Source organism: Cupressus sempervirens, chromosome 9, assembly GCF_028749045.1.
Source record: "Cupressus sempervirens isolate cs-2001-9-10 chromosome 9, ASM2874904v1, whole genome shotgun sequence".
NCBI classification, from domain to species: domain Eukaryota; kingdom Viridiplantae; phylum Streptophyta; class Pinopsida; order Cupressales; family Cupressaceae; genus Cupressus; species Cupressus sempervirens.
The window spans coordinates 742,909,003-742,935,950 of NC_143126.1; the positions used below are offsets into that span (position 1 = coordinate 742,909,003).

The following is a 26,948-nucleotide window of genomic DNA, read 5'->3' on the forward strand; positions in this document are numbered from 1 at the left end:
AATGATCACTTCTGATGATTTGCCCTGTTAGGAGCAATAGGGACTACTAGGTCCACCTTGCAAAAGGATTTACAAACATACAATGAAGTATGCACTCGGTAAAGAGATTTACAAAAGACTGTTAAGTCTACCTTGTGAAAGGATTTAACTAATCCACCTATTAGGATGAAATAGTGGCTGATCTCTGATCTGCAACTTGGTTTGCTGAATGAGATTCCTTTGAGTGTAATGATCACCTTGCTGTGATAGATAAATCTTTGCTACTCCTTATACTATAGTAGCCTTTGTACTTTGCACTTTGGTTCTTCTCTTCTTGTTACATTACTTCCATACTATATATTGGATGTAATACAATACATTACATATACACCAATCCAAATTATAATTCAACAAAGTCGGCTGTAATACAAGTGTACACGAAATACACAAAGTTAGCCCAACTGCAATAATTTGGGTTCTGAAGTCTAGCTTGGTGAGGTTCTAATACTCAACATCTATTTTCAGTGCTCGACATCATCATGCATTTGATAGACATAGAAGCTCAGTCCATATTGATCACTTCCAACTAGTTTGAACTTAGTTTGCACTAGTGACTCGGTGAATATTATGAAAATTGGCATATAAACTGAATCACTTGATTCACATTGTAGAGCTTGGTCAATGCTATCACAATGAGCTTAGTATAAACTGAATCACTTGGTTAACATTAAGAGACTCAGTCAACATTGGATTCACATCACTGTAACTGTGAACTCGGTAAGCATTGCACAACTAGATTTGCATTGAGGAACTAGGCATACACTGAGATGCTCAATTTACACTACTGATCACCAACTTGGTATGAACTGCTCAGCGTAAACTAAATATTGTTCCTTGAACTCAGTAACAACTGTAGAACTTGGTAAAGCCTGAAATGCTTGGTTAACATTGTTAACTGTACAATAAGCTCAGTAGATACTATCTGTCTGAATAAGTGTGTGTCACTAATAAAAAAACATGACTGTAATGTCAACAATCTTCCCCTTTGGCATTAGTGGAAAAAACACTTATCAGTCAAAACTGAATTCAGAAAGTTCAAGAACACCTTTTATTCATCACCTTGTGTCTCCAACTTGGTAGAGTACTCAGTTTTTGAGATTTTTCAAAATTGTTTTCATAAGAGATGCTTCTCTGAGTATTTGTACATATATGATATGATATGATAATGCTCCCCCATACATATATATACAATATACTTTACATCTTTTCACATCTGATATATACATTTTCTCCCCCTTTATGTATACTACATCTTATATTATATCTTCTCCTCTTTACAATACACATCTTCTCCCCTTTTTTGACATTAATGCCAAAGATGTATGTTGTTTACTATACAGTAATTCCAAAATGTGATGATAAATCTAAATGTACCTTGAGTATCTATGCCATTATCTTGTCCCAATTTTCTTGCAACACCTTGCATGTGTGCAATGCAACTTGAACTTCTACTAAAAGTTTTATCATGTGATCTTCAATTAAGAAGTTGTTATCATGGATGAGGGTTTTATCATGTGTAATATGTTTCTACAATGCATCCATGTTTGGGAGAATCATGCCCTATATGTTTACCAATGTAGCTCTTATTCTAGTTTATTCTCTTAGCAATATTGCCTGCATATCAGTTAAAAATCCAATCTTTGTATAGTGGGTAGAGTTGTAACTCGAGTCAAGTTGCAACTATTGTGCACTTGCCTTTAGATCTTCATCAATTGTTGAAAGTTATCTTTGATTTCCTTGGTGAAAATTGAAGTATCATAGAGTTTACCAAATAATAAAGTCACACTGTTGCAAGAGGTTTCCAATGAGATTAAAATAGTAGATAGATCTACTTTATAAAATTGTAATCTTTTGTGCAATTAGCTCCAAAAATTTATTCTCAAATTTCTTCTTCACTCTCTGCAACAATTTCTCCTACCCATTTAAATCTTCACTGAATTTTTGGACTACCTTTACTAACTGATCCAAAATTGGTTGAGAAGTGTTAATCTCCATGCTGAGTGCCTCTGCTAGAATATTCTTTGCATCTTCAAGCACTTGAAATTCTTTATTTCTTTCTTCTCTAAGCCTTTACTACTTAATTTTATTTTGAAGTATCTCTCCAAATATATTCATTTAATCAGGATTAAGATTGGAGATGTCCCAATTTAGAATAACAATCTTCTAATCAAGATGAATTTCCTCTTCTTTCTCTTTGCCTTTACTAAAACAAATTGTACTCAGTTGAGGCATTGTCTCAATTATCTTTGTACTTATTATTTGCATACTAGGAATGGAAAAAATGGTAGAAATAGTAGGACTAGCAGAAGAAGTAGATACTACACTTATTGACAAAATACCTTGTGTAACAAAAACTAATGGAGGAGGAAGTGCTATCTGCTTGGTAGATGAAGTGCTTGTCACTTCTGTCAATGAAGTACTGAGTAGAGTAGGTGCAAAAATTGATTGAGTGCTTATACTTACAATCTTTGACACAATCAATCCTGTAGTAGCTTTCTCTGAGCTTGATGTTTCAATGCTTGGCTTAGAGAATGAGGAAGTGAGGCTATGACCCCTACTACAATTTTCTTTGGGTCGGTCTCCTTAATGCTTTTAACTTTAGGTAGATCTTCCTCGGTAGCTTACTATTCCTATTCCTATTCTTGTTCCTCATCATCTATGCTATCATAATGTGTTACTTCATCATTAATTTCCTCATCTTTTTCATGTTCACCATCATCTTCCTTGTCACTAACATTAACAAAAAAATTACTCTTCTTATGAAGATTATAAATGTTTTTCCATGTGTTGGTAGCATTCCTTATCACATGTTCAATGTCATTGATCAAAATTAGACAAGTGTTAAACTTCAAGTTAAGCTTTTCTTCATTCTTCTTTAAGTATTCTTTTACTTCCTTGTCACTTAAGCTCATCATGAGTTGCCTCAGGGTCTACTCATATATGTCTTTAGCAGTTTTCCTTGCATGCTCCCATCTTGGCTTAACTTTCTCCATTAATTCACTTGGAATCATTTGAACAATATGATCTGGAGAATATTTCCATTTTCCCAGCTTAGACATAGCAATGTCTTCAATTTGCTTCTGCTCCTTTGTAGTTCTAGTTTCATACCTTAATGCTTTGAAGTTTGTTATGCAAATCCTAAATTTATTTCATTCAATCTTTCCTGAAAGGTGGGTGGAGGCTTCTTGAAAAATATATCCTCTGCTTCTTCACCTATCTTTTGTTTCTTTCTAGATCTCCTCCTTGTGAACACATAGTAGATGGTTTGGCAGGTTTGGTTATAATAACTTACCTTTCTTCTTTACTGGCTCTTCTTCTTCTAACTTCTCTTCATCTTCCACTTCATCATCCTCAATGTCATCTCCTTTGCCTTCAATCAATAGAAAGGTAGAGCTGGTTTTCAATTTTGTAATTCTCTTCTCTCCTTTGTTGATTTCTTGAGGGAGTTTTATTTCAAGTTCTATTCTTGCCTCTACTTCATCATAGGTGCCAAAGTATGAAGCTTTTGGGTCAACAAACTCATTTAATAGTGCTTCAATAATGTCCTTGGTTTCATCAATGTTAACCTCATACCTAGAGGCTTGACCCATACCTTTCTTGGTCTAACTACTTGAATACATACTTTATCACAGTCAACCATAAAAAAATATCATCTTTGTAATCATCAACAAGTTCCTTTGGTATCCTGAATCTATTATTCATCTTGTCCTTAAATGCACCAAAGTAGTTATCCATAATACTAGTATAGTTTTCTCCCATTTTAGCTATATATTCATTGATCTGATAAAGAATTGGTACATCCTTCCTCCATACAATGAAGCCTTCAAATGGGAAGAATATTTGTAGATAGAAAAGTAGACAAGTTAAGAGTGAACCAAACTTACAAGGATTATTCTTTGATGTTCTTATATTCTCCATATTTTTGTTGAACTGATTTAGCATCAACTCTGCAAGGTCAAGTGGCAAGTTATTCTTGACCACTTTGTAAGCGAGATCCACTGCTTCGCATGATACATTGTTGAGTGTGCTCAAGTTGTATATTTTGTGCATGATGACACGTATCCTAAACTTAAATTCCATATCCATAACACAATTGATCTTCATTCCCCTTCCATCCCACTTAGTAAGGGTTTTCTTTTCTAGCTTGACCTGACTTAGGGTTTTGGTTTTTTTAGCTTTTACTAACATTGGAAGACCAATTATCCTATGGATCATCTTCTTGGTTATCACAATAGGTTTCTTTAAACACAACTAACCATTATGCACACAACTAAGGATAAATCTTATCATTTTGATCTGAAAATCTCATGGCATGTGCAGAATGTGAGTCAAACCCTTCGCTTCAAGGTGTTGATGCTCCAGTTTTAACACACTATTCACACACAATTCTCTCAAGGATTCATCCATTTACAAAGTTGTAGTATCTTTAATAGAACACCAAAAATGTGAACAAATGTCATTTATCAATAGTACCTTTGATGGAATTTGTGATTGTGCTCCACTTGGATCTAGGGTTTCTATAACAGCTGAACTTAGCTTGAAGTTTGGTGCCTTCCATTCCACACATCAAACTAACATTTCTAACCCTTTCTTAGATTTTCTACTAGTGGGTGCCATTTTTCTTGGTAGGGTTTGAGAGAACACAAAAATCTTTAATAGTAATTCATTCAAATTGTTTGAAACTCAGAAATTGCTTTACACAAATAGCTCTAAAAAATTCACAGTGACAAATGAATTTGATTTCACCCTTTTATCAAATTTTTCCTTTCAATCACCATAAATTCCTAGTATGATTTTTCGCTCAAATGACAGACTGTCTTCCACTTCACTTGCATTAAGTGCTTGGCAAAGTCATCCATGACTTGGTGACCACATAACAATTTTAGTAGCTCCCAGCCTTGCTCAGTAGGGTTTGCAACCCAACTTCACTCAGTAATGACTGACATCTCCTTGAATGCTCGGTGATCCCTTTGCATCTTGAATGTTGATATGGATCTTTCATTCTACTAATTGGAATTAATGTAAGATGTCTTCTTCAAAATCCTAGTTCTAGTTCTCCTTACAAGAGATCAAGTGGAAATGCTTGAGTCACCCAATTCTTGAGTGACATGTTCATCATTGCTCAGACTTGAATTCTCAGAATATATTGGAATCCATTGCTATCTCATCTTCTTTTTGATGTTATCAGCTTTTGCTTTCTTTTCATCTTCAATTATTCCAGTATTCATATAGTTCTTGGCAAGATGACCAAGTTCTATACAAATGGAACATCTTCTGGTAGTGTCTCTTGTCCTCATGTGATGTTTTACACAATTCATTCCAATGTGTCCAAATTCTCCACAGTAATGACATCTGCACCAAGTGTTATAGTCCCAACTAAATATAGCTTTTACAATCTATTCTTTGGGTTCAATATCTTAGTTTTGCATCCTAAAGATTTGTGCCCATGCTTCTCACATTTGTGACATTTGCCTTCAAATTTAGGTTTCTCTTTACATTCATTAGCTCTATGACCATGTTGATTGCAATTCTAACATTTTTTCCATTGAATTTAGCTTTCCCATTGCTCCAACATTTATTTGATGTATGAACTATCTTACCACAGTGACTGCAAGTAGGTCTTTCATTCTTTTGAGCTCCTTGCTTGGATGATTCACCTTCTTCTATATATCCAATTCTTGCTTTTCCTTTTTGTCTATGATGGATTTTCTTATTTAATTGATCCATGTCTTCTTGAGATTTCATCATCCTCTCATTGGTTTTCTTTTCAGAGTTTAGGTCATTTAACAATCTTTCATTTTTTGATCTTAGATTCATGATTTCTTCATTTGCATTGGTGAGCTAATTAATGAAGTCTGCCTAGTGAAGAGATAGGTGCTAAATTTCATTATTCTTTCCTTATATCTCATATTTTGTCTTGTTTTTCTCTTCCCTGACTACACACAATCTTACTGACTAAATTTCTTTCTCTCTTCTTAGTTTTCTTACTTCTTCTTGAAGGTTTCCATTTTTCTCTAATAGTTCTTTGATTGCTTCATTGGCTTCATCTAAATTGCTTGACTGGATGTCTTTAATTATTTTTTCAATGTAGAGTTTGTCATTCATCTGGATTGCAAGATCTTTTCTCCTTTTTAGGGATTGAGAGAGTTGTTCCTTTTCTTTCTTGAGTTGCCCAATAGCCAATTATAAATCTAGCTTCTCATTGTCAATAGCATTATCAAGTCTGAATACCTCCATAGTCTCTAATCTTTACTCAAGTTGTTAAACTTCTTTCTTAAGAACCACAATGCTCTGATACCAATTGTTGGAAATATATGTGATAGGCTAAGTTACTAAGAGGGGAGGGCTGAATCAATAACAGATAAAACTTAATCCTTTATTAGAAATTAATCCTTCTTGCATATTTTAATCTAATTGCATGCATGAAAAACTAAAAGCATCAAAACATTCATAACACTTTTGACACACAATATGGTGACCCAAAAACCTTCCAAATAGAAAGTAAAACTAGGGTGGGGACGATACCCACAAGCTTTAGTACTGCAGTATAAAGTTGGTCTGTTAAGGCTTACAATGATCACTTCTGATGATCTGCCCTATTAGGACCAATAAGGACTGCTAGGTCCACTTTGCAAAAGGATTTACAAACATACAATGAAGTATGCACTTGATAAAGAGATTTACAAAAGATTTTTATGTCTACCTTATGAAAGGATTTAACTGATCCACCTATTAGGATGAAACAATAACTGATCTCTCATCTGCAACTTGGTTTACTGAATGAGATTCCTTTGAGTGTAATGATCACCTTGCTATGATAGATAAATCTTTGCTGCTCCTTATATTGTTGTAGCCTTTGTACTTCACACTTTTTTTCTTCTTTTCTTGTTACATTACTTCCATACTATATATTGGATGTGATACAATACATTATATATACCAATCCAAATTACAATTCAACAAAGTTGGCTACAATACAAGTTTACACAAAATACACAAAGTCGGCCCAAGTACAAGAACCTTGGTTCTAAAGACTAGCTCGATGAGGTTCTAATTGTCAACATCTATTATCAATGCTCAACATTGTCATGCATTCAATAGAAGTAGAAGGTTGGTTGATACTGATCACTTCCAAGTAGTCTAAACTCCGTCTGCACTGGTGACTCGGTGAATACTATGAAACTTGGCATATAAAATGAATCACTTGATTCACATTGCATAGCTCGGTCAATGCTATCACAATGAGCTTAGTATAAACTAAATCACTTGGTTAACACTGAGTGGCTTGGTCAACACTAGATTCACATCACTATAACTATGAACTTGGTAAGCACTGCACAACTCAGTTTGCATTGAGGAACTTAGCATACACTGAGATGCTCAGTTTACACTATTGATCACCAACCTGGTAGAAACTACTTAGCACAAAATGAATACTATTCCTTGAACTTGGTAACAACTGTAGAACTCGGTAAAGCCTAAAATTCTTTGTTAACACTATTAACTGTACAATAAGCTCGGTAGATACTATCTATTTGAATAAGTATGTATCAGTAATAACAAACATGACTGTAATGTCAACAAAAAACTTATAGATTTCTTCTAGGTTCTAACCAATACTTTGCATCCTACTTCATGCATATATGATCTTTTCATAACTAAATCCTTGGAATTGATGTATAATTAAAATTTGAAATACTAGTCCCACACGTACCTCTTGACTACCTAGATGGGGGTGGTGTGATCACCTAATCCATTGGATGAAGTGATCCCATCTGAACTTGATGTGTTGCAATTTTCCTTTTTCTTCCATGTCTTGTTCATCCGTATGCTAACATTCTCAACATTGATCTTCCCTTTGCCTTTGTTGAATTCACTGCTAGGTGATTTTGACCTTGTTGGACAATTTTTGCTAATGTGTCCAGTCTTCAAACAACTAAAACATGTAGTTTGACTCAACCATCTATTATAGTCACTTCTAAATGTGTTCTAATGCAATTCTCAACAACATGTCCATACTCTTGACAATATGACAACTATACTTTGTATTGTAATCCTAATTGTATGATCTATCAGTATGGTTTACCTTAGCTTGCTTGTTTTATGACTAGTTAGGCTTGGATCTACACTCATATGCTCTATATCTATACTTCTTACTATTGTAGTAGTAACCTTCAAATCTTTGTGTGCTTGAAATCTTGGTCTTGCATTCATGTGCTTGATGTCCTTTATTGTTGCACTTATGACAATTACCCATGAATTTCTTCTTAGGGTTCTGATTTGCATTGTTGCTCCTGCAAACATTTCATGTATGACCTATCTTTACATGATTACGATAAGTAGGTTTATAGTTCCTACCTTTGTTGTTTTTTTATTCACCACTTTTAGATGATTCTTCTTCTTCAGTGCTGGTGTATCCTAATCTAGTAGTATCATCATTAGATCTAGGAGATCTCATTAGTTGCCCAAAATACTTGATGGCTTCACTAGGTTTGTTGAAACTTTCAGAATTTTTTTCTCTTTTTAGATCATTCCCCAAGTTTTTCATTCTATAATTTTAGGGTTGTGATTTCAATATCCTTCCATTCAATTCATGACTGGTAATCATCATTTGATTCATTATTTCCAATTGCATGTGAGAAATCCTATTTACCTCTGATATATTCTCTTCTAATCTATTGGTCAATATCCTTTTGTCATCTTCAATTGTGACTTTGTCTCCCTCAAGTTTCTTTTTTTGTTCAGTCACCTCACATAGAAATACTGATTGGACTTCTTGTTCTATCTTAAGATTTTCAACCTCTTTAGTTAGGGCACCATTCCTTTCCATGAGATCTACAACTGCTACATCAAATTCACTTGAGTTTCCATCTGCAAACAATTTAGTAGTTTCTTCCTCTTGGTAATGTGTGTCATTCTCAATATTCTAATTCTCAATAGTCTTTCCCAACTTGTAGACTTCCATCTTCAAGATCTTTCCTCAAAGCTGCAAAGCTTTCCCTTCCAGAGAACTAGGCTCTGATACCAATTGTTGGAAATATAATATGGAAAGTAAAGTCCAAGGGGGTAAGGGGGTTGAATCAGTCCTTCAAAACTTTATCCACTAAAATATTCACTACACATCAATCTCACAATTTGCATATAAATTGAAATACCAAATGAAACATACTCATCCATAGCATGAAAACAAATAAACAGTCAAAACATATTTGACACAAGATATTTGGTTACCCAAAAACCCTCCAATGATAAGGTAAAACTGGGGTGGAGATGACACCCACAAAGCTTCACTACTACAGTTATAAAGTGTATCTAATGAAGGTTACAATGTTTGATCATAAACTATGATCTACCCTATGAAAGGTCTACCCTGTTAAAGGATTACAAGATTGTTAGATCTTACTTTGTTAAAGTATTTCAACACCCTGTTAGAAGTGTGCTTGATTAAAGGACTTAAAGTTACAATGAAGTGTTAAAGAATTTACAATAGCCTATTAGGACTACTCTATTAAGAGATTTAACTGATTGACCTGTTAGAATGTTTTAGCAATGATCCCACAGTTAGTACTCTACTGCTAGATAAAAAATCACCTCTTTGTATGTATCTTTGATCCTCTCAGATCTAATGTATCACTTCTATCCTCTAACTTCTTTCCTATGTTCTCCTCTAACTAATTTTGCAATTCATAACTTGATGATTATCACAACTCCTTAGTCACTGTGAATTCTTTGTTTGTGCATGCAAACTTCTCTCTTTGCACATTAATGTTTTAGGGCTTTCCTTCCTTAATAAGACCTAGGTGACTTAGGGTTAGGTATGAATTAATGATTGTGATTCATCCATTTTGTCACTTAATCAATCCATTTAACTAATTTGTTGCATGTACTACATAGGGATCATTAATATAGATTTATTCTTATCATCTAGAATCATAAAACAATCCTTAAGTTGGCTTAAAAATGGTTTACATAGAAGTTTGTGCCAATACAAACAACTATGTCCAAAATTGTTTTACTCAACACTTGAAGTCTCTAATGCTCAGCATCCACTATATCTTTAATGCTATAACTTGGCCTCTAAATGAATCAACATCCATTGATCACATGACATCTAAATCACTTAGCATCAATTTTTTGTTCAACACTTGAGTGACTCGACACATACTGTATATCTCACTCAACATACACTATTTGATAACTTATACTTGACATACATTACTTGTTCTGCATGAACTAAGTTTTATCTAGTAAATGACTTAAGTGTATTGTCACTCACATGTGAAAACCAATATGATATTAATAGACATAAGTTATCCAAGGATGATGATTCAAAAGAGGTAAGTCAGACTAGCTATAGATCTATGATTAGAAAAATTTAATATGTTGTTCATACAAGACTTGATATTGTATTAGTAGTTGGTATAGTTGCAAGGTTATCTGCAAATCTAAGAGAAAATCATATGATGGAAATCAAAATAATTTTGTGATATCTAAAAGGTACTCAAGGCTATAGTCTATGATATAAGAAAAAAGAGAACTTCGAGTTGAAATCCTTTACTAATACTGATTGGGCTAGAAGCATTAATGACAGGAAGAGCACTAGTGGAGGGGCATTCTTTCTTGGAAAGAGGTTAGTATCTTGGACAGGTAAGAAGCATAATTTCATCTCTTAGTCTATAGTAGAGGTAGAATATGTTGCTACAGTAGTTAATTGCTCCAACACAATGTGGTTCAAGCAACTGTTATTAGGAATGAAGGAAGAAATCAAGGATTCAGTGGTTATCTATTGTGATAACACAAGTGCAATCAATATATCTAAAAATCAAGTGATGCACACCAAGATAAAACACATTGCAATCAAGTATCATTTTCTAAGAGAATTAGTTCAAGATACAGAGGTTAGATTGGAATATGTTAACACAAAGGAGTAGGTTGCTAACATATTTACCAAACCATTACCTAAGGATGTATTTTTGTATCTAAGGGGAAAGCTAGAGGTCATTCCCCTATATGATGCTCACTAGAGTACATATTAGTGATGCATCAACTGAGCTTCATTAAAGAACCATCAAGTTGATGCAAAGAAGTCAGAGCTCATTGCATATGAGTTAGTACATCAGGTACATTACAAAAGCACTATGTCAAGTCTTTGGCATTTGATGTCAAAGAGGGAGAGAATCATGTCATATATTCATTGAGAGAGATATGTGTAATTAGAGAAGAATTAGAGGGAGTAATCTATAAGAGGGAGATCTTGATCTGATGGAGTATGAAGATAAGATGGTAGAAGGAGAATCTCAAAGTGAGTTCTCATGAATGGATAGAGAATTAGAATGAAACTAAGGATATTATAAAATCTTATAAATCATTTGATTTCTCGAAGTTTTCTTTTCTTAATGACATGTTTTGTTTCCATCAATCCCAAAGAGAGAGATTGTTGATAACAATTATTCAATTGTATATTGTCATTGATGTTACACAAATGTTATAATCTTACCAAGCATTGTCAGTTGGAATCAAGTTCAAAAGACTCTAGTATTCGTTGAGAAAAAGTTTAGAAGAAGCCAATTTCAAGAATTTTTGTGTAAATTGAGTCAAATTGGTTACCAAAAGAGCTTAGTGTAAACTGAGCTAGGTTGGTTACCAAGGAACTCAGTGGTAATCGAGTGACCCAATTTAAGCCAACCTTCAATAGATTAGTTTTATTCATTAGTTGGTTTATGCAAGCCAGCTCAGTGGATGTTATTTATTTGTTTATAAGGGTATTCAAGCCGACTTGACATTGGATTTCATATATATGAAAGGTCAAGATGTGCATTGAATAGTGTGTAAGAAGAAAAGAAGATAATATTTTAAAAGAGAAGGATATTTGATTAAGAGTAGAGTATCCAAGAAGTTGCAAATAATATTTTGAGTAAGGAAGGATCCAAAGGATAAGCTAGAATAATGATCTAAATTTGCAATCCAGTTACTTCATAAACTAGGTCAATCATTGTTACTCTATAACAATTGTAGTAGTGAAGAAATGTCTTAACAATGTTGACTTAACAATCATTTTGTAAATCCTCTAACCAAGTGGCATTTCTAGATTGAAGTGTCTTAATACCTCTAACATGACACTCCTAATAGGTTGATTAAATCCTTTATTTGGGCCACATCTAATAGTGTGTTTTGTAACCTTTAACAGGGTTAGCTCCTAATAGGGCTCACTTCAGAACAATGAAAAGTTGTAACTAGTTGCATTGGTGGTTTTCCCAAATTGGGTTTCCATGTTAAATCTTGGTGTCTCACATGTTCATGTTATTTTATTATTTCTTTATCATTCTACAACTAAGTTACTAAAGGTTAATAAACATTAATATATCATATTTTTTTGTTAACTGAGTTACAACGAATATCTAGTTCTAACCGAGCTGTGACTTTCAAAGAAGTTTGTATTGACATCTAAGGGTTTTAGAAAATTTTTGTGGTAATTGATTCACCCCACCCCTCTTAGTTACTTCTCTGAAGTTGTGGACTAGTTAGAATTTGGGTTTTTATTCACATTTGCCTATTCTTAGCAGACCTTGGGAGGACATACACATGAATTTTGTACCTGGATTGCCAAATACTCAGAGAGGTTTGATTCTATATTTGTGGTGGTAGGTTTTTTTTCTAAAATATAACATTTCATACCATGCAAGAAAACATTTGATGTAGTAAGTATAGCATAACTATTTTTCAAAGAGATAGCGAGGTTGCATGAATTGCCAAAGATAATTGTTTCAAATAGAGATACTAAGTTCAATAGATACTTTTGGAAGCCACTTTGGAAGAAGTTGGATACTGAACTTGAGTTTAGTTATATATTTCACCCTTAGATTGATAGGAAAATTGAAGTTGTGAATAGAAGTTTGGGTAATTTGTTGATATGCTTGGTTGGGAGTAAGCCTACAAATTGGGACTTGGTCTTGACACAAGATGAACTTGCATAGAAATCCTCTGTGAATAGAAATACTAAGAGGTCACGTTTTGAGATCATAAATGGACTACACCCTAGAGGAACTACAGAACTGAGAAAATTGAGTAAGGAATAAAAGAGTAGTGCTAACTAAAGATTTTGTAAGCTTCTTAAAAGATTTGTATGATGATGTAAGAGACAATTTGCAAAACAATACTCAAAAAAATAAATAACAAACTGATCAGAGGAGAAGACATAAATCTTTCAATGAAGGTGATTAGGTAATGGTTTATTCTAAGGGAAATATATTTCCTGTTGGAACCTATAGCAAATTGAAAATTAAGAAATTTGGAACTTGTAAAATTATAAAAAGCTTTTGAAGTGGAGTTTCCTTAAGATATGTATATTTCCCCCATATTCAACATTTATGATATCTTTGAGTACCATAAGTCTTAAAGTGAGTTGACCAATAACTTGAATTATCCCAAGAAGAAAAAGGCATTGAAAAAATCTTGAATACCAGAATAAGTAGAAGCACTAGAGGAAAGGATTACATGGATACCTTGTTAAGTAGAAAGGGAAACTAGTTGAAGATATCATAGGATGAACTGGATCTATATGATTTAGGCCAGAATGCTATTGAATCCTGATGTGGGCATCAATTCTCTTCTTTCACTAGGTGTCTAATGCAAGAGCTTGTGGTCCATGTTTTCCTATTGTTTTCATCCAACAAGGCATTTTTTTTCCATTTTTTGTGGTTTCCTATGCTTATGTGGCATCTTGCATAGTTGGGAGCTGACTCCTAACACACATGTGGACCTATCTCTACATGCACATGGTTTAATGTTGTCCTTTTCTTGGATTTTGGTTTACTCTTCCAAGACTGGACCTATATTATAATTAAATGCCTGATTAGCCAACTTGTGGCTTAGCTAGCTATAAAAGAAGCTTAGTTAGATGTAGGAAGACAACATGCTTAGAGGGATAGAAGATAGAAGACGTAGTCTTAGACTCTAAATTGTCATTCTTGATTCTATATAAGGCCAAAACCCATAATGCCTCACAACTGAGCATGTTTTTGTTTTGTATGTGGAGATAAATAATTACACCTATAAATATGTTGCATCTGACCTTGTGCTTTATGTGGTTTATTTGATTTTGTGTATAGCTTCCACGTGTAACTCTAAGAAGGGGAGTGTTGATAGGTTTAAGTTGAGTTTATTCCACATGTTTCAGGCTCCCTTCTTTTCTTCCTATGACAAGGTTTATTCTTTTACCCAATCTTTCATACTATTCTCTTGATACTTGTTTTAATCCATACAAAGCCTTCTTTAGCTTGCAAACCATGTACTTCTTTCTAGGTTCAATGAATCCTTCAAGTTGTTCAATATATACTTCCTCTACAAGTATTCCATTTAGAAATTAATATTTAACTTCCATTTGATAGACTTTGAACTTCTTGTAGGTAGCATAAGCCAACAATATTCTTAATCGTTCTAGTCTTGACATAGGTGCAAAAGTCTCACCATAATCTAATCCTTCTTGTGCATGACCTTTGCAAACTAGCCTTGCCTTATTTTTTACCACTTCTCCATTTTCATTTAGCTTGTTCTTGAAAATCCATTTGGTTTCTATCATATTCTTGTTAGTAGGTCTCAGTACTAATGTTCATATATTGTTCTTCTCAATTTGATCAATCTCTCCATTCATAGCATTTATCCAATCCTTGTTATCCAATGCAAAATTAACTGTTCTTGGTTCAAAATCAACAATTAAATAGGTATTGTCTCTTGTCTTGCTTCTTGTTTGTACTCCAACACTTTCTATCACAAATAATTTATTTAGGGAAATGATTCTTTCTCACATATTTGGCGAATACATGTTCATTTCTTTCATTTTCAACAATTTCTCCACTCAGTAGGGGTTCAAATTCCTTCTTAGATTGTGCTAACTGATGCTCAAGTAAAGCATTCTGTAACTTGGGTGCTATTTTTTGGTTCTTGGTGGGTCTTTGTAGTTGTAACTCAGTCAATGTGCTAGGTGCCTCTTCATACACATACACAAACTTGTTGTAATCTTTAGGTTCCTTTTTGCTTTCCACATCGTTCTTCTTTAAAAAATCATCAAATCTTACATCTATGCTTTTAATCATCTTGTTAGTGAATTTACTTAAAAACATATAAGCTTTACTATTAGATGAATAACCAATGAATATGCCTTCATAAAATTTACCATTTCTTTCATCCTTGTGAATATAACACCTACTTCCAAAGATTTTGAAATAACTTTCATTCAGTGTATGACCATACCAAAGTTCATAGAGTGTCTTGTTTGTTCTTTTCTTCAATTGAACTTGGTTGGGAGTATTAAAAAAAAGTGATAATTACTTCTCTCTAAGATCTCCTTTTCAATCTTAAATGTTCTTACACAATCCACAATTAATCTATTTCTCCTTTTGGAAATCCCTTTTTTTTTTGTGGTGTCCTCAGTGTAGACAATTATATTTTAATGCCATTCTCAAAACAAAAGTTAGTGAATTTAGTAGACATAAACTCACCTCCATCAGATCTTAAACATTTCAAAGATTTTCTAGTTTCTTTCTCAACTCTATCTTTATCCCATTTGAACATATCAAAAGAATGTGATTTCACTTTCATGAACATAACGACCATCATTCATGAATATTCATCAACAAACAATATGCAATATTGGTCATCATAGTAACTTTCAACACCAATTAGGACACATAGATTAGTATGCACCAATTATAGGATATCATTTGAAGTGTATGTCTAGCCTGAAAAACTAAATTTTGTCATCTTAGTGAGCTGGCACTGTTTACACATAGCATTCTCTAGTTTTTGTAGATTCGGTAGGTCTCTTACTCTTTTCTTTTTACTAACTTTCACCATGTTCTCAAAGTTTATATGACAACCTTTTATGCTATAACCGTACATCCTCAAATTTAGCAAATAAACATGTCTCAATAGAAGGACAAAGATAGAATAAGTTACCTCTTGTTTGCATTCTTATTCCAATCAGATTGCCTTCATCATCAAAGATCTTGACTTTTCTATTATGAAATTCAAGCTTATGATTTGAGTTATGAGTTATTTGATTGCACACCACTCAAAATATTATACTTTACTCCTTGTATCTAATATGCATCATCACATCTGATCTTATCATTCAACATTAGTGATCCTCTACCTTTCAAAAGACATGGAACATCATTACCTAGCTTAACATTTCCACCATCATCAATTTCTTCAAATTTATCAAACTTACTTAGATCACTACTCATGTGATGTGAGCATCCAATATCAATAATCCACAAGTCATTCTTGCTAACATGTGAAATGAGGAAAGTTTCACTTTCATACCTTTCTCCATTGGGATCTTCTTTTATTACAACATATACCATCTGAACTATTTCCTTGTCATCATTAGAATTGGACTCAGTGTGCTCTTTTTCAACAATGTAGCATGACTTCTTCCCTTTGTCTTTGTAATCTCTATTCTTTATATACTTGTAGTCTTTTCTTGTCATTTCTATCATTCTTAGTTTTATTAGAAAATTTAGCAACAAAGTGAACGACCTCATTACATTTGAAACAAATCAAGGATAATTTACCTTTGCCTCTTTTCAACCTTCTTGCAAGCAATGTTTCAAGCTCATCCATATCATCCTCATATTTTGATTCATTTTCTTCCTTAATTTTCTTCTTGCAACTTCTAATGGTCAGTTAGTATTTAAAGGAATTTTCAAGTATAAACATACTGTTGTCATAATTCCTCAATGCAAACTAAATTGTTAAGTGTCAATACATTACCAGACATAACTCTCACTTCTTTAATAGAAGAATATTTGATATTATAAATAGGTAGAAGAGTCTTGGAACTTTACTTACAATTTTAGAATCACTGATAACTCCTCCAACAACTTTAATTCCACTTGCAACTTCTTTGATTTAGTTTACATATTGTGTAACATTCCCACCTTTTGTTCTTATTTCATCATATTTTCCTCTAAGATTTTCAACTTTAGGTCTCCTCACGTTATCATCTCCTCCATGTATAAGTGTCAGCTTATCCCACATCTATTTGGAAGTAGTGCAATTCTTGATATCATCAAACTCGACATCATTGAGTGCTGAAGAAATCTCAATCGTTAGGCTATTGTGGTTTCTCTTTTCATTCATCCGCTCCATAGTTAGAGGACTAATGGTGTAGTTTATTCATGTTCCAACCAATGTGTAACATTATCTCCAATTCCAGATAGATGCATCTTCATTCTATCCTTCCATGATGAGAAATTCTTTGTGTTTAGTATTGGTACCTCTCTCTTATACATATTTGATATTTTTCTCAAGTTTCTTTAAACTTCTTCCTCCAAGCACTGTGCTCTAATACCAATTCTTAGATGAATAAGAGCAGGTGGTGGGGGGAGGGGTGAATTATTTATTCACAATCCCTTCAAAAAAAATTAGTACCAACCAAAATTCATAATCATCATAATTTTTTTTGGTGTATTCATTCAACTTCACAATTAACTCATTCAATCACTTTACTGAAAACTATTCATTCACTGTTTTGTTTTAACTGACTAACAATAATATCCCTTATATATTACTATCCATAAACTTAGTTGTAACTAAGTTGCAGTAAAATGAAAATAACATGAAAAATAAGTTGCAACATAAAAATATTAACACATTTGACACCAATATCTTAACATGGAAACCCTGTGAAGGGAAAAAAACACCTGGAACCAACAACCAAATTTTTTCACTCTTCTCAAGTGAGTTCTTTTAGGAGCCAACCTTGTTAAAGGTTACAAAAATATTGTTAAGATGACCTTATTAGAAGATTTCAACCAAAATATCATCTAGACCTTATCAGTCCTTGATCTTTTCTAAAGGGCGACCAGCTCTAAAGGACTTACAAACACTACTAATTGATGTTACCATATAGGATTTCACAAACTTTCTATGTCCACTTAGTCCATGGGATTTTTTCCTACAATGATTATAAAGTAACAATGTAAAAATGATCTGTTTAGGTATAGCACTACTTTTTTGTTCAGATCTCCTTTATGTTTGATCTTCCACTCTGGTCTCCTTTCACTTTGTTCTCTTGACTCGATGATTCACTCCTTCTCTTTCTCCTTCAACAACTCTTCTTGGTTCACCTAGTTCAACTATCTTCTTTAACCTTCAACAACTTTACACTTACAACAATCTTACCATCACTTAATCAACTTCAAACTAGAATTTGATCAATGACAACATAACAAATGATATGAATCTTTTACATACATTCATAGCATTACTAATTACATCATCAGTTGGGGCTAACATTACATGAATTATAAGGGCTAGTGGGTATATAATCCCCACCATGGTTTTCATCCTCTAATTGAGGATTTCCACATATAAAATCTCTATGTCAACATGATGAATGCCTTTGTGTGTGAACTTGCTTCTACTTTACTACATTTATCTTGGTTAGCAATTTGCACTGAGTTTGTTTAGAGTAGTTCAACTAGGAGTAACCAATTTTAAAGTTGGTACTAATTCAACCCCTTCGCTCCCTCTCAATATCAGTTGGGACCAACATGACAAGACCTCCTTTCTTCCAAAACTTCTTAAGTGATCAATCATCAATAAATATTTTTATATGAACCATCTAAATTAAATAATAAGGAGAGAGATCTAGTGCTACATTTACCATAATATCTGGGCTATAAAAAGCAATATGCTTCCCAATATAGTGGTACTTTGTAAGAAAAGAAGAGAATGACTAAGAGGGTATCCAAGATTTTTGATGAGTGGGATTCAAAGGTAAAATGATCAATTCTAAGCCCCTTGATGGTGATCAAAAAACAAGTTGGGGAATTTTTTCTCCCATAATGTCTCACCAAGATCTTGTGGGACCAAAAAGATATCAGTGAAGGTATGTATGATCTACACTTATTTAAGAAGAATGAAGACCATTTATTTTTTTTTAAAATCTAATTTCCCTAGATATTCATTACAGTTAAACTTTTTTTGCCTAGAAAAGGAAGTAAAAATGGTTGATGAACAAATGATTTCTATGATGAATTTTAACATATCAAGGTGCACGTGAATCTATAATATGCATGTGACTTGGACCAATTTTACAACTTTGAATTTAAATTAATATGGAAAAGTGAAGATTCAGATATAAAAAATAATTCTTAAATTGAAGGAAATGCCCCAATTTTAGGATTCAAATGCCAGTGAAGGTCAACATTTATGAGGCTTCTTACAACCCCTTTTGGAAGACTTATCAAATTTCACACTTAAACACTATTATAGAGAAGAGAATGATGATAAAGCCAAGGTCAAGAGGGAATTTAAAGACTTTTTAAAACATTATTTTAGTTGGTCTTCCTTTTTACTTTGGTAATGGAATCTAGCAAATCATTAGGAATTCATTAAAGTTTCTTCAAGCTTTGAATTAGGCTTTGCTAAAGAACTTGAAACAAAAGTGTAGTTAAGAATACTATTTGAATATGAATGTAGTGGTTCTTTATTAATTTCATAATTACATAGTATAATAGTTTAAGTAATGTTAATTTAAAGTCAATATCAATCATATAGGATTTTGGGTCCTATATTTTGTAATATTCACCTAACAAAAAAATAGAAAATGGTGAAGATAAAATGAATAAAATCTCTTGCTTGATAAAAATAATCTATAACACAAATTCAAGAGAGCCCTAATTTCTTCATCAAAATTAACATTTATAGAAGATAATTGATTGGTAACTGTATTAAACTCATTTAAATGATTCGCAACAGATCCACCTTTTTCCATCTTCATATTAAATAAACGTTTCATGAGAAATACCTTATTTGAAGCGGAAGGTTTTTCATACAACCTTGTTAGGGTTTGCATCAACTCTTTTGTTGTCTTTGCTTTTGTAATATTAAATGCTACCAATTGTGTTAGGTATAAACAAATACTTCCAAGTGCCTTTTTGTCCAAAATATCCCAGTCCTCATTTGTCATAGTGGTTGGTTTCTTGGATTTTCCTTCCAACAACCGTCATAAATCCTTTTGATAAAGATAGTCATCCATTTGCATTTTCCATTATTGAAAGTTCTGCCCATTAAACTTTTCAACCTTCAATTCAGTCTCACCTGCCATCGCTCCCACTCAACTGTCAGACCTTCCTATGGAGGATAACTCAAACAGTTTCGCTTTGATATCACTTGTTAGGATTAACAACACAAAAATAACAATTACATGCAAATATATCCATTATCAAAAAAATAATAATGCACACAAAAGAGAATACAAGACACAAATATTTAACGTGGTTCACCCAATCCTTGGGCTATGTCCACCAAACAACGAGTCCAATATTTTTATTATCTAGTAAGTACAACCTGATTACACTCTGTAATCTCTTACAACTCAATACCACTACAAGAAGTAACTATCGCATCACACCTTATGAAAACCCTAACCCTAAGCCATTTTATACAAGTATTTTTGTTGCTTTAGGGTTAAAATTAGTTACAACATGTCAACACATAAATGTCAAGGAATTATGGAGTATGTATAGTACTTCCCTGATTAGCTACCACAAACTAACACTCCTTCCCATGGCCATCAGGATCATCTTACTAATCTGTGACCTCACCAACAAGAAACTTAGAATTTGAAAACCCACCTCCCCTCCTCTTTTGGGTAAGAGTCATTTTCACAGTTAAATAGTCAAAATTGACTTACTTTTTTTTCAAAGCTAATTTTTTTTCCTTTGTGTGTGATGTGTAAGAGTGACCCTCTACAATTGCCACTATAAACATCACACACTAACAATTGACTTCTAAACAAAAAGTGTTAAATAGTCAAAATTGACTTACTTTTTTCTAAGCATAAATTTTTTTGTTTACAATGTAACTAATATTGAAATTCACCAAAAGTGCTTGACTTAAAAAATGAATTTTCAAGAAAAGGTGAGTGAAGATGAGTAACCGTAAATTTATTTTCAAACCGTAAATTTAGAATTCTAGAGAGGACAATAGTTAAGCTAAAGTTGAGAAGAACAAAGAACATAAAGAGCATATAATGCAAATCTACATTTTAAGTCAATAATTATACTAAATCAAGAACATAGGGTTTTCGACAATGTCAATACTGAGATAAATAAACATAATTTACCGTTGAAGGTTGGCGATAAAAAACAAGGGGCGCAAGCGCCAAAGTTCCTACCTTCATGATTTTATGGTTGATTGAAGTAGGTTTTGGTTAAAATATAATGTATTTAGTTTAATAAAATAACAAATAAATAGTAATGACAAATATAATATTATAGTGGTAAGCTAAATTAAATTACAGAGTATAGTCAGTATATTATTAAATTATATAACTGCAATGATATATATTAATTAAAATAGTAAAAGAATATATAAATAAATATTATAGTATCATGGTAAATTAAAATTAGATGACATCGTAAAGAACATTTATGATACCAAAGATATTTATGAACTAATTATATATAAGATATAGATAAAATTATCTAATTTAAAAAAAAAAGAGTTAAATTGATTAATTTTAATGATAAAATTGTTTGATATATCTTGTTTAAGCGATAAATTCATCTAATTGAAGAAGGTGGACAATATTCTTAAGCTTAAATCTAATGCATAAAAATAAATAAACATAAATTAATTTAAAAATAACATTTATGCTTAAAAAAAACCAAATACACTTATCATAAATAAAGTTGATAATATACAAAGCTAAACAATTTGAACTTTATTAAAATTGATACAAAATTAGTATTATGTAATTTAAAGTATAAATTAAAAATATCAATATAATAAAAATTATATATAAAAATAAAAAATAAACAATAAATCTATTAAAAGCATTGGTTTACATATGTCAAAATAAAAGAAACTAAATTCTAATTTAAACTTATATATAAATTAAAATTAAAATAAATATGAAATTAAGCTATATAAAAAATAATTTTTAGAAATTGACAATTTAAAAGAGTTAAAATGTATATATCTGATTAAAATACTTATATTTGATTAAAATATCTATATTTAATAGCATTTTACAAATTACAAAAATAAACATTAATTAAAAGTGATTGTCTTTTAAAAAAAAGTTTGTCCACTAGTCATAAATGTGGAAAAGATAAAATTGAAATTAATGCATTCATGAAGAAGTGTTAGGAAAATGATTATTTTTTAATAAAATTTATCCACTTGTCACAAGAAAAGAAAAGATAAAATTGAAATTAATGCATTCATGAAGAAGTGTTAGGAAAATGATTATTTTATCCACTTGTCACAAGAAAAGAAAAGATAAAATTGCAATTAATGCTTGCATTAATAAAGGTGTTGGAAAAAATAATTGTATTTTTGTTGAAGAAAATTAAATTTTTTCATTGCATAAATTACCTGCCTGGACTAATAAACCATACCATATTTGGCCTAGATGCGCCTTTCTGGACAATAGTTGATGAAAAACAAAACATTCCTTCAAGTCTCTCAATCTCCCGCCGCCAGGAAAATATAAATTACTATAAAGTTGATCAAAAGGATGATCAAACCAGAAACATATAAATAAATTTTTAATTTTCTTGCTAATTAGCAGGGTACACAAATTAACCTGGTCGAATTGAGATGAATGGAGATAAAAAAATGAAATAAACTGCAAAGAAGGATTCTTCAGTGGTCCTATGATGATCAAGTATTGCTTCAATCTTGAAATTATATTGTCAAAAATCAAATGTTTACATTCAAATTTGCTTCCACTATAAGAACCCTGTAGACTTAATTATTTAAACCATACAATATGGTTTTCATTGATATGTTATTGCCACTGTAATCACATCCGCTTCCAGATTTACAAAAGAAAGAATTGGTCTTCCATGGAGATTATTATTGGAAAAATCATCTAAGTCTTCCTACAACCATAGAAACAATAAGTACAAATTTACTGGCTGGGCTCCATTTGCCACTGAAGCTGTATGGCACATCTACACAGGTGCCCTCTGCTTTTCTGAGACTACATGAATAACCCACCGAAAGCCCCACATTCATGAAAGCACTGCATGCCACAGGAAGATTCAATATTATGTTAAAATGGGACGGATTAGAACACTACACTGTAAGTTTTTAAATGGCTTATCTGGAATTCAATCAGATTTTATTTGAACTTACCTCACAACTTCTAAAATGATATTGAGAACGGAATAATTGAGAGGATCTGAGACGATATTATGATTTTCTATGATGCAAATCAACAGAATTGCTGCTGCCACGAACACAGAATACTGGAACAAAAATTTCTTGGATTGAAAAGATATTTTATCGTCCTGGTTTTCTCCATTGGAATTGGTATGATCTTGGGAAGCATATATGGGCTGTCCTGGAACGTACCTGTCATTGTGATCATCTTAATTTTAGAAATCATTATATATATATATATATATATATATCGCCTGAACAAATTAAAATTTAAAGTGTCTTGTTTAAGTCCAACTGTTAAAAACTGTTTACTGATACTTCTTTTGCACTCAAAAAATAAGCAGCCATTTAGCTAGTGGGCTTAGTTCCAGACTTTTTCCTACATATACTTTAGAAGGTTTTTTACTATTAGAAACATAAGATGTGTACAAATACCAAATTAATTAAAGAAAGTTTCTGAATGAATGTATGAATGTAAACGAAAAAGAAATATGATAAATTTGTCCAAAAGTAAATACACAAGTAAAATGGAAAACAATTATCAGAGTAAAGAAATAAAGACACACTAACCAGTATTTTATTCAAGTAGATTTTTCTGTTATGCATTTCCCCCTTTTTCTGTTATTTGCTCTTACCTATATGAATTACTTCTATATTATAAATATATGGGAGCTTCTGTTCCCTAAACTCTATTAATTTTAAAATGTCTTCTGGCTGTGATAAATTTGTCCTCGAGATTTAAGGTTTCCTTTCATGAAGACAAATCATTTAATATTGAAAGCTCTCAGTAAGATTAGTCAGATGGCACTTTTTGGACATTTCAGAGGTTAGCAGTTGTTACAATGGAACACTGGGGACTTGTCCAGATATTTCAGTGAATGTCTCCACTCCCAGGCAAACATTGTATCTACTCATCCACTCATGATTTAATGTTTAGTCTCCTGATGCTTCAGGTAGCTTTTTGTTATGGGATGGGGCCTTTGTAACTTTGTGTTTAATTGGGCATACTACGTACCTCTTCAGATGATATGGACAGGCTATAAACTATTATTATTTCTGGGTAGAAATTTTATGATTAAACATTTTTGAATTAGAATAATATTGGAATGAGTGATCTTTGGAGAAAGTTTTGAGTTTTTGTAAATAGGGTTGTAAGGAGAGTGGGTTTAATCATGGAGGGAACTCTGAAGTTAAGTGCCTTGGATGGATGATCTCATGGGAAGTCTAAGTGCTTCACATCCGCGAACATTACCTAGATGCAATGAGTGCTAAGTGCTCCATTCATTCTCACAAGAGATAGATTCATGTGAACCACTACTCACGAAACATGGATCAATAAGTTTGACTCAGAAAAAAACTAGACAGTTGAATCCTACTAACATTATCACAATCAGTGTTACCCAGTATATTTTCAACCGTCCCCATCCCACTACTCACAAAACATAGATCAGTAATTTCTCTATATTTTTAAATTTTCCCTATTGTTATATCCCGTCCCAAAAATCCAGCCTGCTGTCCCTGTCCTCCCCGTCCCAGAAACTTGAGAAACTTGGGGAACATAGATCACAATCCTCGCTAATATTAAATCTAAACTAAAATGCAATGGGAGGAAACAGGCTATATATGAAGAACCAAGGAATTCGCACTCCAAAACCTGCTTTGTAAGTACCATAGGAAATCTCTCCCAATTACAAAATCTCTCCTAATATATGGTAGTCAGGACTAGAGAATCTCTAAAGTCAAACATGAAATTGATTCCATGCAAAGCATGAGATAGAGAAGCTCACAGCACATCAACACATCAACATGGGCTCTAAACATCCTTACACCAATTGAATGGATGAAGGCAAAGTAAGAAGAGTGATGAGAGTAAAGGCAACTTACATGATGAGAATGAAAGCATACAAGACAGTAGGAGTCCACTCCGCAAGGTTCCAAACATTCACACCAGTGTGACGAGCCGAAATACTCTGAAACACAGCATTCACAAGTTTCTCCAGCCATGAAAACCCATTGACCATCTCATTGTTCCACATCAAGCCAACAATAAGAGAAACTAACAGAACAACGCACCCAACGGTCACCATTAACAACCAGATGCTCTGCTTCTTTGGATACAACGAACCGCAGAACCTTCCCGGGTTTCTAAGCAAAACATCACAAATCTCTCCCTTCTTTTCCCCCTTTCTCCATTTCCCGACCAGCCAGACCGCCGCCCTCAAGGCCACCGGAAACAGAGTGTTCCCCAGCAGCATCTGCCCTGCAAATATAATCTGCAGTACCAAATCCTTCGTAAACGGTGTCATTCCAGCATTGATAGGAGCGTACCCCGCATTTGCAAAATGTGAGATGGTCATGAAAACCGTGAAGAAAACAACATTCCCACCGGAATCCTTCACATGGGCTCTGCCGGACTTTTTAGCGGCGAAATAAATGGCCGCCAAAACACCTCCAGTAAACTGAACTCCCACCCAGTATGTAAAAACAATCCTTGCAAGGTACCCATACACCACAGAATTTCGAACCTCCTCTTTCTCCCTCTCTTTCTCTTCTCTTATTGTCATCTCTTCCATTTTCCATGAATTTCCTTTCACCTTGTAGCTTTCAGGGGCCTCTCTTTGAAACAGAGCATCCAACCCATTTTCCCATTTGCTCTTCTTGTGGCGGAGTCTGATAGATGTCAACACATCTCCATCCGATCTGTAAGGCCTGTAAAGGGTCAGCTTTGTTTTCCCAATTACCAAATCAGCATACTCCTCTGTTTTATCACTATCTTCATGTTGTGGAATTGAAACTTCCTCTGGATGAATCTTCTGAGACCGAAACGATTCTGCCCCAATTGAATTGGACACAACATGTTCACGCAGATCCAACACATGAGCCCCGATATGCTCACCAATGCAATCTTCCTTATCTTGATCACTTCTTCTTCTTCTTCTTCTACTACTACACAAGGCCGATCTTAATATGAGCTCCAAGAGAGTAGTAAACACCTTTGCTCCGATGAGGCAGAGGAGCATGAGCACGAACAGCTGGAAATTAGAGAGGCTGGACATGGAAACAGTTGCTAGACCCGAACCAGTCATTGCAGAAATTGAATTGAACATGGCGTCTATCAATTTCACATGATCTGAAGTCTTGTTGGGGACACACAACAACACAAGCCCCCAAAACACACCCATTCCTACTATGTAAACCATTAGCAAGCAGTACTCTACAGAAATCCATGCAGCTGCCCATTTTGGCAGCCTGGATTCTAACTTTCTCGCTTCTCTGTCTATGTAATCATACAGAAATTCAAGATTGGCTCCCATCTCTTTCTACAGGTCAAAAAACAGACCAAAATCCAAGCTTGGCATCTGTCTCACTATAAAATTTGCAATTTTATAGCTTGTAGGGGTATCAGTTTGGCTGGAGTTGACTTGAAGCTTCAACATAGCTTCCTTATTGGGCGCTCAGATATACCAATTTTTTTATTGTGAAAGGTCTACAGCGCAACTGTTTGAAGGTTTCCACTGCGTATACTATCCTAAAAAGTAGACGCTGATTGTTTTTTTAAGGTTTACACTGCCTATACTATCCTAAAAGTAGATGCTGATTGTTTTTTGAATAGTACTAAAACTATATTAAAAAGAAGTCAGCACGTCATGTCGCCTGCAATGCTTGCATATATACACATACATGGCTTCATACATTGTTTTTTGGCATATATATATATACATAGC

General features: G+C 33.3%; 1 protein-coding gene across 1 annotated transcript; it reads right to left on the minus strand.

Moving 5' to 3' along the window:
- Positions 1 to 22,726: 22,726 nt before the first annotated feature.
- Positions 22,727 to 26,719, minus strand: LOC149540843 (cation transporter HKT2;2-like). The gene is made up of 3 exons (XM_089801909.1): positions 25,108 to 26,719; positions 23,197 to 23,415; positions 22,727 to 23,083 (listed from the first exon to the last, which is right to left on the minus strand). The coding sequence occupies exons 1-3, from the start codon at positions 26,535 to 26,537 to the stop codon at positions 22,927 to 22,929; spliced, it is 1,806 nt and encodes a 601-aa protein (XP_089658035.1). The 5' UTR covers positions 26,538 to 26,719; the 3' UTR covers positions 22,727 to 22,926.
- Positions 26,720 to 26,948: the final 229 nt, after the last annotated feature.

Excerpts from the sequence above, each read along its gene's own strand:
- LOC149540843 (XM_089801909.1), bottom strand. The coding sequence starts at position 26,537 with ATGGGAGCCAATCTTGAATTTCTGTATGATTACATAGACAGAGAAGCG. Across the intron at positions 23,416-25,107 it reads TATGCTTTCATTCTCATCAT|GTACGTTCCAGGACAGCCCA; the intron begins GTAAGTTGCCTT and ends TCACAATGACAG. Across the intron at positions 23,084-23,196 it reads ATCATTTTAGAAGTTGTGAG|TGCTTTCATGAATGTGGGGC; the intron begins GTAAGTTCAAAT and ends TGTGGCATGCAG.